This window comes from Podarcis tiliguerta, assembly GCF_965153285.1.
Source record: "Podarcis tiliguerta genome assembly, chromosome: 8".
Taxonomy (NCBI): Eukaryota; Metazoa; Chordata; class Lepidosauria; order Squamata; family Lacertidae; genus Podarcis; species Podarcis tiliguerta.
Genome location: NC_139541.1, coordinates 57,835,698 through 57,846,276, shown reverse-complemented (window position 1 = coordinate 57,846,276; position 10,579 = coordinate 57,835,698). Strand labels below are relative to the sequence as shown.

Sequence of the window (10,579 nt, the reverse complement as noted above, 5' to 3'; positions counted from 1 at the left end):
TCATAAGAGACGGGGAGCAATCATTGCTTCTTTATCCCAGAGTCCCAGATGTATAACCTGGTATCTTTAGCTCCTGGAATTGAAGGGGTTTATTCAGCCTTCAATTGCTGTATTGTTTTGGGTAGGAGTTTCAAAACAGGAGCAATCCTTTTCCACTTGCTTGTTCCCGTTATTATCTTTTGACTGTAGGTGGCACTGCAGAGTGATCTTGTTTTCTTTTTTCTTTTTACAACTAGTCGAAATGGTTATGAGCTTTTAAATATATTTCTTAGCAAAGTAAAACACTTACCAATTAGGGTTCAGGACAGAGAGATCTAATATGGATTAACCAATAAATTCTTTTGCAAAAAGAGAGAGTGTTTGTGTGTTATTTGGGATGTATGCAACCATTTCCCTGGGAAAACATTCACTTTCATAAAGAAATTGAAATTAAGTAGGCAGGGGTTTGTTGAAAGTTAATTTCAAATGCTGGACCCATAACCATAGTGTTATATTGAAAGGAACAAAGGACAGGCAGCAAGTAATGAAAGTCTACCCCCCTCCAAGGAACAGGTAAGGGCTTAACCACACTTCTCATTCTGCTGCTTCTCACCTTGCCCCCACATCTCAGGGGAAACCACTCTTTAGCATTCAGTCAGAGCAAACAGCGATTTGGGATTTCTCTGGATTGATGTTTGCCCTGATGTTTGCCCTGATTTAGCACTAAAGAGCAGGGGTTTTTGTGAGAAAGGAGTGGGGCAAGTAGAAAACCACTCAGACCCATTCTTCCTAGGCATGGGACAAGCGGAAGTAAGGACAAACCCCACCCCCTCATTGGCACTGGCTTTGCAATGTCATGGCTTCTGTTCTCCCCACCCATAAATTTGTTCAGGCTTGTTTTCTTTCGCTGAAAATCTCAGATCAGGTTCCTTTAAAAAAAAAAAAAAGCACATAGCCATTGCTTTTGCAAAAGACAAGAAAGTCACGAATCCTATGCATGCATGCATGCTCTGGCAAGAGTCCAGACATGCATGCCAATAGAAAGTAAGCAGCCTGTTGAATTAACTTGTTTAAGTGCCAGTAGCAAGGCCCATTCAAGTCTGTAGGATGCATTTCTGAGTTAAATGTACACAGGGGCTAATGGGAGGAAATCCCACAAACCAGTCCCTATACAATGGTACGTCTGGTTACATACTTAATTCATTCTGGAGGTCCGTTCTTAACCTGAAACGGTTCTTAACCTGAAGCACCACTATAGCTAATGGGGCCTCCCGCTGCTGCCGCGCCGCCACCGCATGATTTCTGTTTTCATCCTGAAGCAAAGTTCTTAACCCGAGGTACTATTTCTGGGTTAGCTGAGTCTGTAACCTGAAGCATATGTAACCTGAGGTACCACTGTATTTAGAACTTGCTACTAGAAGCCCCTGCCTCCAGCTGCTAGCCTGTTCCTAGTTCTCTCACTACATGACCATGTTCTACCTTCTCTGCCGGAGGCAGTATGCCTCTGAATATCAGTTTCTGGGATTCACAAGTGCAAAGAGTGCTCTCATAATCATGTCCTGCTTGTGGGCTTCTGATGAGCGCATCTGGTTGGCCACTGTGAGAACAGGATGCTAGATTAGATGAGCCTTTGTCTCAACCCAGTACCAAGGGATGTTCTTATATGAGTTGCTTTGTTACCCAGTGTGAATATATGATCTAATTCCATATCTGGCTGCTCACAATCTGAGACTTGTTGAAGTTTGGTATATATTGCAGCAGAGTGCAGAAATGAAAAAATCTGGGAGAACTGCTGGTTGAAAGACTCAAGGAACGTTTGCATTAGGCATGGGAGGTTTCACTCTGGCAAATGCAGCAGAAGAGGGTGGATGTTTCTGTTTCAATTTGGCTAATTGATGACACATCCTGGAAACCTGATCTGCAGATCTCTCACAATAGGAAAGTGGAACCTGAGAAAGAGATGATGGAGCCAGTAGCAGTAGTGGCTCAGTTCCTCAATGGTGATATACCTAAGCATATTGCTTACGCTCTCTCTCTGGGACCTAAGCTCTTACCTAATCACTTATCTCCATATGTAGCTTGGAGATGGAGCAGAGACAAAGGTAGGGAATCTTTTTATGTTGGGTTGCATCCCTTTGTGGATAATCTTTTGGGGCCTCTTAGCTGTGGTGGGTGGGGCTGAACATAAAGTGGGCAGAACCACCCCTTCTCTCTCTCCTTATCTTATATGATGGTGAGCAGAGATCCCAATGACCAGTAAAGCCAGCTCATTCTGGTTTTGTCCCCAGCCTCTCCCCTGATGATTTCTACAAAGTCAACAATGAGACTACAAGGAAGAAGCCAACAGCCAGTACCACTCCTTGGACTAGTTGTAACTAAGGAGGCAGGCAGGTGGTGTCTAGCAGAAGGGAGACAAAGGCTGGTGGGGCAGTGCCCTGTTCACCCTAATGGAGCAGCATTCACTGGCGAGGAAAAAGAAACTTGCCTCTGCTTTGCTCAGTGCTCTGCCTAGCACTCGCTCGCTCAAACAATTGCTGCAATGCAGCAGTGGTGGCACCAGTATGTGGCACATGATCAGAGCAATGCACGTGCATGCACAATGCCTGCTGGAGTACATGGGCTGGGATGGCTCTCTGCCTATTCAGTGATGGGCCATTCCAAGCAGTGCTGTTGGTGAGACACTGGAAGAAGACAACTAGGCAAGACAGCCCAAACTATTTACAGGCATGCATGGCACCGAATCAGGACAATGGGAATTGGGGGAGGGCAGGAGAGAGTACAGGAGCAGCACCTGAGAACAGGAATTGATACCTTTCACTCCCACCATAGCATCTGCTGCCTCACTTTGCTTAATGATAGGCCTGGCCCTGGCCCTGTGCTTAGTTTTGCACATACAGTACAATTGCATCATGCAGGGGTTCGGTTCCAAGGGTTCCACCTATACAGTGGTACCTCAGGTTAAGTACTTAATTCCTTCCAGAGGTCTGTACTTAACCTGAAACTGTTCTTAACCTGAAACACCACTTTAACTAATGGGGCCTCCAGTTGCTGCCATGCCGCCGGAGCCTTTTTAATTTCTGTTCTCATCCTGAAGCAAAGTTCTTAACCTGAAGCACTATTTCTGGGTTAGCAGAGTCTGTAACCTGAAGCATATGTAACCTGAGGTACCACTGTACACAAAAACATGTATAGTCAAGCCACTCCTGCATGACCATCCCTAGCCTTCTGGATATGGTGCGCTGAGCGATCCTTGCAAGCAAAGCTAGGCTTAAAGGCTCTTTTCACACTGGGTAACCCAAGTAGACCTAGTACAAAAAGCTTTTAAGCTCTCTGCCTTGCTTGTCAGGTGAAACCCGCTCAGCACACCAGCTCCAGAAGGCTAGGGATGCTCACAGAGGAACTCAAATGGTGACATGAGATCTCATGAGAACTTCCCTTGGTGCATCCCATGAAAGACAGATTTTTCCCCCAGAGAAAAAAGAGCTTTTAGGCTCCCCTGCCTTGCTTGCATTTAACTTGCAGAATTTCAGCCAGCTGGCCTTCAACAAGGTGTGGTTGAAATTGTGCAAGTTAAATGTGTGTGAGATGTGCTTGTACTGTACGTATAAATGTATGTATGTGTATTATAATTAAACGTGAAAGGTACAGTTCTTATCTCCCTTCCTTGCAGTGGTGTAGCACGGGGGGGGGGGGGAACGACACAGGGGAAGTTGCCCCAGGTGGAAAAGTCTTAGGGGTGCAAAATTTCAACACCCGTTGCTGCCTCAATACAACTGTGCTCTTCTGTCACTGGGCTCCTTTGGAAATGGCTTCTCTGAGAGAACCAGGAAGTGACCTCTGCAGGTAACAGAGCAACTCTTCTTTTCTTATCTCTGCAGCTGTGATCTCCTAGGTGACACAGAGGCCATTACAAAGTTGGAGGCACACCTCTACTCCATCCGTTCCCCTCCCTCCCACCCCCCTTCATGTGGCCCCAGGCACTGGCAACCCACACTACGCTATTGCTTCCTTGCATGTAGAAGGGAGGCAGGAAAATCATATTTGTGGATGATGAAAAGCTGGGTGTAAGGGCCAAAAGTGGGAACTTCATCATATGGCTGGTTCTTGTCCTGAGGTTCAGACCTTGAATAGAAGGTGGGGCTTGGGAGCTCAGGGGTGGTGTTTTAGAGATTAGCGAATGGATCTTGGTAGGGCAGGAAATGGAGTGCACTGAAGGCACCTAAGTCATTAAGAGCAGAGCCTGGTGGAAGGTAATGGACTGATAGGGAAAAAGCTCAAGGCAGCAGTTCCATTCACACACATACTTTCTGGCAGCCTAAGCTTCAAAACAGTGGCAAATGGATCAGTCCTGAGCAAAATTTCTCACTTACAGCACAATACTTGCTGGCTACAATGGCTATGTTCTATGTCCATGGCAAACTGAAAGCTATTTCCTGGAAAGAGAATAGTGCTCAGGTCCTGCTTGTGGACTTCCCAGAGGCATCTGGTTGGCCATTGTAAGAACAAAATCCTGGATTAGATGGGTATTTTGTTTAATCCAGCAGACTGTTCTTATGTTCAGTCCTAGCCATGTCTGCTCAGAAGCAAGCTCTATTGCATTCAGTGGTGCTTACTCCCAGGTAAGAGGTTAGAAATCCATTTAAATGACTGGCTAATCAAGAAAGTTTAAACAGCTGCAGCATCACAAAGAGGTCTTCAAGAGACACCTGGAAGTCAATAGTGAGGATTCCTGCTGAATCTCTACTTGAGGAGGAGCAAACTGTGTGTGACAACTAGAAGTTGGGTATTTCAGTTGAAACCAGTCAGGTCTTAGTAACAGAAGAAGGGACATTTACTCTCTCTGGGAAACAGTCCTTGCCCTCCAACCCCAAACAAAGCGAGGTAACTTTTACATTTAATGCAATCGGCTTGCAAGCCTAGAACGTGTGCAGAATACATGCTTCCTCGGAAGTAATCGCTCCTTTGGTTTTTGCTGGCATTTACTTCCTCGAGCATACAGAGGGCTGCACTGCAGCCACGCGTTTACTCAGGAGTAAGCTGCACTGAGTTAAGTGTTACTTAAGAAAAAAAAGTGTGCATAGTACAGTATTGCAAACCAGACCTTGTTGTTTGCCTTGATTCTCGCTGGCGCATTGTCTGGAGAGGCATCTTTGCACCTCAAGCGCGTTTCCCACCCGAATCTCCGCGCGCGCGCGCATACACTACACAATTTCTCATTCATATTCTTCCTCCTGGTTTGTATTTTTGAATCTGATCTAATATTACTCCCCACAGCACCAGTACACTTCTCAGATAAAGAAGAGGGTGTCTCCCCCCTTATCTGTTGTCGGAGAGGGGACACTGGGTTCGAAATGGTCAATGGAAAAGCCATTTGTCTGTGTGTGTGTGTGTGTGTGTGTGGTGCCTTTTGGAACGAATCCGGAAGCTTTTGGAGTGTGGGGGGAATTGACAGCCTGACCATTTCCAGCCTCCTCCGAAAGCTAATCAAGCCCCCCACTGTTTCTTTAATTTCCTTTACGTTCGTCCTTTTGCATTGCATAGGTGCGCCATCTGAGGGGGGTGGGGGGGAGAGAGGGGGGGAACCTCCCCTCCTCCTTCCCCAGCAAGCCGTTCTCCTCTCTGCAAAAGGACACTAGTACCCGAGCCCAGCATCATTTAAGGAGTACTCGGCAGGGTAATGGCCGAGATTTCCGAATCCCCTTTCCGTCCCACTCAAAGCCCTTCCAAGAGCAGACAGAGACAAAGTCGCCTGCGAAAGCCGGGGGGGGGGGGGGGAAGGCTCCGATTCTTTGTTGCGGGGGGGGGGGGAGAGAATTACCTTGTAATTCCTCGCTAGCTCTTGCAACATCCTACAAATGGTTTACAAATGCAGACACCTCGCCCTCGCCCTCCCGAGCGAAAGGGGCGATTTTCTCCCCACCTTCCCATCAATGCAGGGCTTGAACCTTGTCAATTCAACTCAAGGGTCTGTGGATTGTTCCCTGGAAGAAATGGTGGCGTGAAACTGGCACGCTTCCCCGGCGCCCCCCTTTCTTCTTAAAGGTGGTGATGAGGAAGAGATTTTGCAGGGAATTTTATTCTCATCAAATCAAGCTAATGCAAGCTGGATTGGAGGGTTTTCCTTCCCCGCACGATGCGGAAAGCGCTGGGAAGTTAACGAACCTTTCAGCGGCCCATCCAGACTTGAGTCCCCCCTCCTCAATCTTCCCAACCCCCAGTATTTAGTGTTTGTTTTAAAGGTAAGAGACCATTAAAACAAAATCCCCAGCGATGTAGTGGTGATTAATCACCTGGAACTTAAAAGAATAATTCCCTGGGGAGCTTCAGCTGTTAATCCTGAAAAGCTTGATCCAAGGTAGGCATAAAAAAAAAAGAAAAAGACCGAGGAAGAAGAGAAGGGAGGGTGGAAAAGGGGGAGAGAGAAAGAGATAGCCAGTTCTCTCCCCAAGCTACGGTGTGAGTTGGTTTAGCCCAGCTGCAGCAGCTGGGAGGAGAGAGAAAAAAAGCTCTCTGTGCATTCGGATCTTTTTTTTCTTTATGAGCAAATACATATGTATGTATATATGTATATAAGATTAAATAAGCGCCATCCTGACCCCCCCCTTTAAAAGAAGCCTCCCTTTCCTCCTATCCTAATTATCCCATTGAGCAAAGGAAGGGGGGGTTAAGACGAAAATTTCAAACCAATCACCCATCTCTCTCTTCTCCTCCCCCCCTTTCCTCCTCTTCCACCTCCTCCTCCTCCTCCCCGTCTTCCCTCCTCCTCCAAGCAAATCAACCCCCCAACCCCTCTTTGACATGCAACCCTCTTTCGGTTGGGACAAGCCGGCATGCCACTGCAGCTTTAAACGGAATTGGGGAAAATTGGGGATTTTTGCTCTCATGACGGTGGAGGTGAGCTACTGGAGCCGGATTCTTCTGCTTTCGGTGGGGGTTTTGGCAACATCAGCCGCCGGTAAGTGGGGCCAGAGGAGGGTGGCTAAGTTTGGGAAGACCTTTCGAGGTGTGGGTGGCGGGTGACTTTGGGCTGAGGTTGGGGGTTCCCTCAGTCCATGGAACCAGCTAAATTCTCATGCATTTTTCAGCTGTGTGTGTCGGGGCGGAGGGGGGGGGGTAATCTCTGTGCTTAAGGAAAGCCTTCTTAGGATCTCTGCTTTGCAGTTGTTGTTTTTACAGCAGGATGTTAAAGTTTGCAGGGATCTGGTTGTGAGAGCAACGCTGTTCCGAGGGAGATTTGCTTTTGGGGGTGGGTGGGTGGGTGAGATGGGACGGAAATGGGCAACTCCTCTTTTCAGAATGTCAAATAAGCCTACAACCCCCCCCCCCTTGCAAAGCAGGGTGATAGCTCCATCAAGGTGGGAAATTGAACATGTTTCATGGCTTTTTCCACCCGCCAGCCCTCTTGATGATCCCTCGCCAAATGTTGTGTCTGTAAACCTGTAGTTCTTGAATGATGATAGAACCACTGTGTGACACATCACACCTCCTCTCCCCACATTATAAGGACAGAATGGTTAAGGATGGGCTCCTTCCTATTTTGGCCCTGGCATTTTTGACAACCCAGTCTACCAGAAGAGGTAAAAGGGTAGTCTGATATCACAAATGCCCCCCTTTTCCATCCTAGCCCCTGACTGCTTCTCCTGTAAATGCCCTTGCTGCAGAAACCAAGCAAAGAAATCTATTGCTGAAGTTTCATTTCTTGATGGAGTGGGATTGAGGGAAGGAAGAAGTGGTGGTCAGTTTTCTTCCCTAAGAGGGCTTTCCTAAAATTTCTGTTACTGTCTGGAATAATGAGGATGTCTTCATAGATGGCTGCTTTTGGCACTCTTCCCTACCAGAATCATGAAGGTTTTCCTCCCTTCTCTCCCCCCACCCTACTTTTTAAAGTGGTGGGCCACAATCCTAAACATACATTACAAGGGTGTAAACTCCAATGAACATAATGAGGATTACTTCTGCAGAAAGAAAAAAATAACAGTGTAGGATTGCTCTGTGGATAGGTTTATATGGTTGGTCAACTTTGTGGTTGTAATTGAAATTCAGCACCGAGGTCTTTCCATAGGGAGAGTCTCTCCAAGAGGACATTGGCTGACAATTAACTGTTTGTCTGAGAGTATCTTTTGGAAACTCGTATATGGATGGGCGTTGAGATGGAGGGGGTGCGGAGAGAGTCAACTAACTGGGTACGGGTAGAATATTCCTTTTCACTTGCTGCCGGCGCTTTTTCTTCTTTGCAAAACCTTTGTGGGTCTGTGATGGCGAAAGGGAGGAAAGCAGTCAGATCTGGTTTATCCTACAAGTGGGACACTGGTTAGCCATGGCTGATGGATTGTCATATGGGTCTACTTTTCTCCTCCCTTGATCTCCATTGTTTCTTCGCACTGGCTAATTCCAGTTTTAACTTCTGTGATCACTTGATGTTCCCAATATTGCCTATTCATGTGCCTTTTTAATTTATTTATAAATGGATGCTTGCTTTGAAGTCAAACAATACTTTGGATTGTGTTCAGAGGTACAGTCTGTACTACTATCTCTTGGTTCTCCCTATGCTCTCCTGCCACCATCTCAGTCCGTGGTCTCCGTGGACTTCAGTGAGTTTCAGTTGGGTTCCTTAAACCCACACCTATTGAATCCACCTGTCGGGTTTTTTAAAAAAGAAAAAAATGCCTATCCTAGATTTTAGGAAGAAAAATGATATTCCTTCCCCAAGGGAACAAGTTATTACTGCCTAAATAGATATATAAATGAATGCAGCAATTATTTCATGCTTGCTTCCTTGCTCCTTTATTGCACAGATGTTACTGTTGCCATCAAATTGTTGGCATTTTTCAAGGCTGCGGTGTGATGCTTGGCTGGTTAGTCAAAAGATTAGGCACTATAATGGAGCAAAATTGGAACCTCAGTGGTTTGACATCTACCTGGTTCTTTTTCCATGGAAAAAGGTGCTTTATTAGAGAGTAATGACCAGGAGTGCCCAAAGTGTGGCACTACAGTTGTGTGAATAAAACTACCAGGAAGTAGTTGTAGCCTGTATTAAATATATAAATTCAGTTGTGTATCTAAACCCACCCACCTTACTAGTGTTGCATTAACCTTCTTCTAATTATTGAAACCTGTCAATATTTTGAATTGCTTTTGGAGTTTTGTAAATGAGCATTACAAAAAAAGGGGCAAATACACCAATTCTCTGTGCAGATGTTGATGGCTGGAGGTGATAATGAGTACAGCCAAATCCTGAGATGCATAGATAGCTTATTCTATGTAAGGTTACTTCTGATTTGGATTGTCTGTCAAAATAGCTTGCTTCTTTTGCATAAAGATATTTTGGAATAAAGCATTTAAGGGGAAAAAATTACCGTAACAAGCTGTAAGAAGGGACAGAGTTTTCCTAGGGTTGAAATTTTTCATTTTAACCTAATACTCTGCTCTAAAGCAGGATATTCTATACCTAATTTACTTGTGTCTTTCCAGTCTTTACTTGCAAATCAATACAGGGGGAAATTAATCCACTGCTTCCAATGACAGCATATTTCATTGCTGAACTGCTTCTGACAGGTTGCAGTCCACAGGAAACTGCATTTATTAACTTATCCTGATATCACAACAACCCTGTGAAGTAGGCTAGACTGAGAGTATAGCAACTCAACCAGAGTCAACCAGGGAGTTTCATACCTGAGTATGGATTTAAACCCAAATCTTGATGGTTCTTATCCAAACATTCTGTCCGTCGCACCAGGATACCTCTCTCAACCCAAGGATACGTGAAAGTCTGATGAGTTGCATATGGCTCCATGGGCTTCAAAAGCAAGGGGCCATGCTCTCCCACCATATACATTCAGCCCTTCAGGGTGGTGGGAATGTTGCTAGTTTCTATAAAGGTCACTTGCTGGATTCTACTACTTGGTCATGCTACATAACAACAGAGTAACTGAACTTTGGGATATGCAGGTACGGAGAGATTTGCTTCCCAAATCTCTGGGTAACCTGGGTAACCTGCAGACCAGGACCAGGTTGAAAGGGTGAGGATAACCTGCCTAATGTAATTCTGCCAGAAGCCCGTAATGCCTAATATACCACCATAGAATTGTAGAGCTGGAAGGAACCCTGAGGATCATCAAGTCCAATCCCGTGTAATTGCAGGAATATGAGCTGTCCCATACGGGGATTGAACCTGCAACTTTAGCATTATCAGCACTGCACTCTAACCAACTGAGCTATCCAGGCTGGATTGTATTCTTACATGTTTCTATTAGCCTTTCAAACTGTAGGACTATTTAAAATTTTGTTATGTCTTCTAATTGTTAATGAAATATCTTACATAAACTTCCTGATGCTGTGAGCCACTTTGAGTGTGGTTTACCATGGAAAACCAGGATACAAGTAAACAATGATGGTGGGTATTTTGTTAGTCTCATCGTAATTCTTTTCAGCCGTTACTCATGAATTCTGCTTTTCCCATGCAGACCGTTGTCGTGTGTTGTGGCTTTGAAGTGGGTATTTTGTTTTTATCAAATTATGCAAATAATATGCTGGTTTCAATCTGTGCATAAGGGATATGAGAGAGCTGACTGATTGGGCAAACGTGTCTTTAGTCTGATAC

General features: G+C 45.4%; 1 protein-coding gene across 3 annotated transcripts in view; it reads left to right on the top strand.

Annotated features, from left to right (window-relative positions):
* The first annotated feature begins 6,514 nt into the window (after positions 1-6,514).
* CSMD2 (CUB and Sushi multiple domains 2) overlaps positions 6,515-10,579 on the top strand; it is a 481,761-nt gene continuing 477,696 nt past the window's right edge. For 2 of the 3 annotated variants that reach the window (XM_083453238.1, XM_083453235.1), the window contains exon 1: positions 6,515-6,934. In XM_083453238.1, coding sequence (XP_083309364.1) covers positions 6,778-6,934 — 157 coding nt within the window. In that variant the 5' untranslated portion in view covers positions 6,515-6,777. The remainder of the gene's footprint in view (positions 6,935-10,579) is intronic. The other variant, XM_083453239.1, reaches the window with a different exon arrangement.